At 52.3% G+C, this 1,260-nt stretch overlaps 1 protein-coding gene across 1 annotated transcript in view; it reads right to left on the bottom strand.

The window, feature by feature from the left end:
• Positions 1-1,124: 1,124 nt before the first annotated feature.
• rtbdn (retbindin) overlaps positions 1,125-1,260 on the bottom strand; it is a gene marked incomplete at both ends in the record, with an annotated part of 8,318 nt that continues 8,182 nt past the window's right edge. The window contains one exon of the mRNA XM_083648594.1: positions 1,125-1,260. This exon is cut by the window's right edge and continues 203 nt beyond it. Coding sequence (XP_083504720.1) covers positions 1,125-1,260 — 136 coding nt within the window.

Below are 1,260 nucleotides of genomic sequence, written 5' to 3'. Positions count from 1 at the left end.
TGTTTTTGAAATTCTGGTTGTTGATGCAAATAATTGCCCAGGTGAGTATTGGAAGTGTCACAGGCGTGTCAGATTATTTTATACCAGATATAGCATTACTTGAAACCATGGGGTTAATACCTGAAACATGATGATCATGGTAATGAGAGCTAAAGATTGTGAGGTAAGGTCAGAGGAGCAGGTAAGTTCAGAGGAGCAGGTAAGGTTAGAGGAGCAGGTAAGGTTAGAGGAGCAGGTAAGGTCAGAGGAGCAGGTAAGGTCAGAGGAGCAGGTAAGGTCAGAGGAGCAGGTAAGGTCAGAGGAGCAGGTAAGGTCAGAGGAGCAGGTAAGGTCGGAGGAGCAGGTAAGGTTAGAGGAGCAGGTAAGGTTAGAGGAGCAGGTAAGGTCAGAGGAGCAGGTAAGGTCAGAGGAGCAGGTAAGGTTAGAGGAGCAGGTAAGGTTAGAGGAGCAGGTAAGGTCAGAGGAGCAGGTAAGGTCAGAGGAGCAGGTAAGGTCAGAGGAGCAGGTTAGAGGAGCAGGTAAGGTTAGAGGAGCAGGTAAGGTCAGAGGAGCAGGTTAGAGGAGCAGGTACGGTTAGAGGAGCAGGTAAGGTCAGAGTAGCAGGTAAGGTCAGAGGAGCAGGTAAGGTCAGAGGAGCAGGTAAGGTCAGAGGAGCAGGTAAAGTCAGAGGAGCAGGTAAGGTCAGAGTAGCAGGTAAGGTCAGAGGAGCAGGTAAGGTCAGAGGAGCAGGTAAGGTCAGAGGAGCAGGTAAAGTCAGAGGAGCAGGTAAGGTCAGAGTAGCAGGTAAGGTCAGAGGAGCAGGTGAGGTCAGAGGAGCAGGTAAGGTCAGAGGAGCAGGTAAAGTCAGAGGAGCAGGTAAGGTTAGAGGAGCAGGTAAGGTCAGAGGAGCAGGTAAAGTCAGAGGAGCAGGTAAGGTCAGAGGAGCAGGTCAAGTCAGAGGAGCAGGTAAGGTCAGAGGAGCAGGTAAGGTCAGAGGAGCAGGTAAGGTTAGTGGAGCAGACAAGGTCAGAGGAGCAGGTAAGGTTAGTGGAGCAGCCGAAGAGAACAGTCCTACAGATTTAGCATATTGGGGGTGGTGGTGGTATACAATTCTCTCTAGATATACAACAGCCAAACATCCCTCTCTACAAGCCGCTGCCACTGCCTTCCACGTCTTCCACCAGCGAGCGCTTGCGCAGCACAGAGTTCCCCTTGCGGCTCCTCTTGGCCTGCGGGGGCAGCAGTGTGGTCTGGCACGGAGCGCGGTACTGCGGCAGGCCT

Source organism: Poromitra crassiceps, assembly GCF_964638095.1.
Source record: "Poromitra crassiceps genome assembly, chromosome: 13".
Lineage (NCBI taxonomy): Eukaryota > Metazoa > Chordata > Actinopteri > Beryciformes > Melamphaidae > Poromitra > Poromitra crassiceps.
Note: the sequence above shows the minus strand (reverse complement) of the source record. Positions and strands in the feature narration are given on the sequence as shown.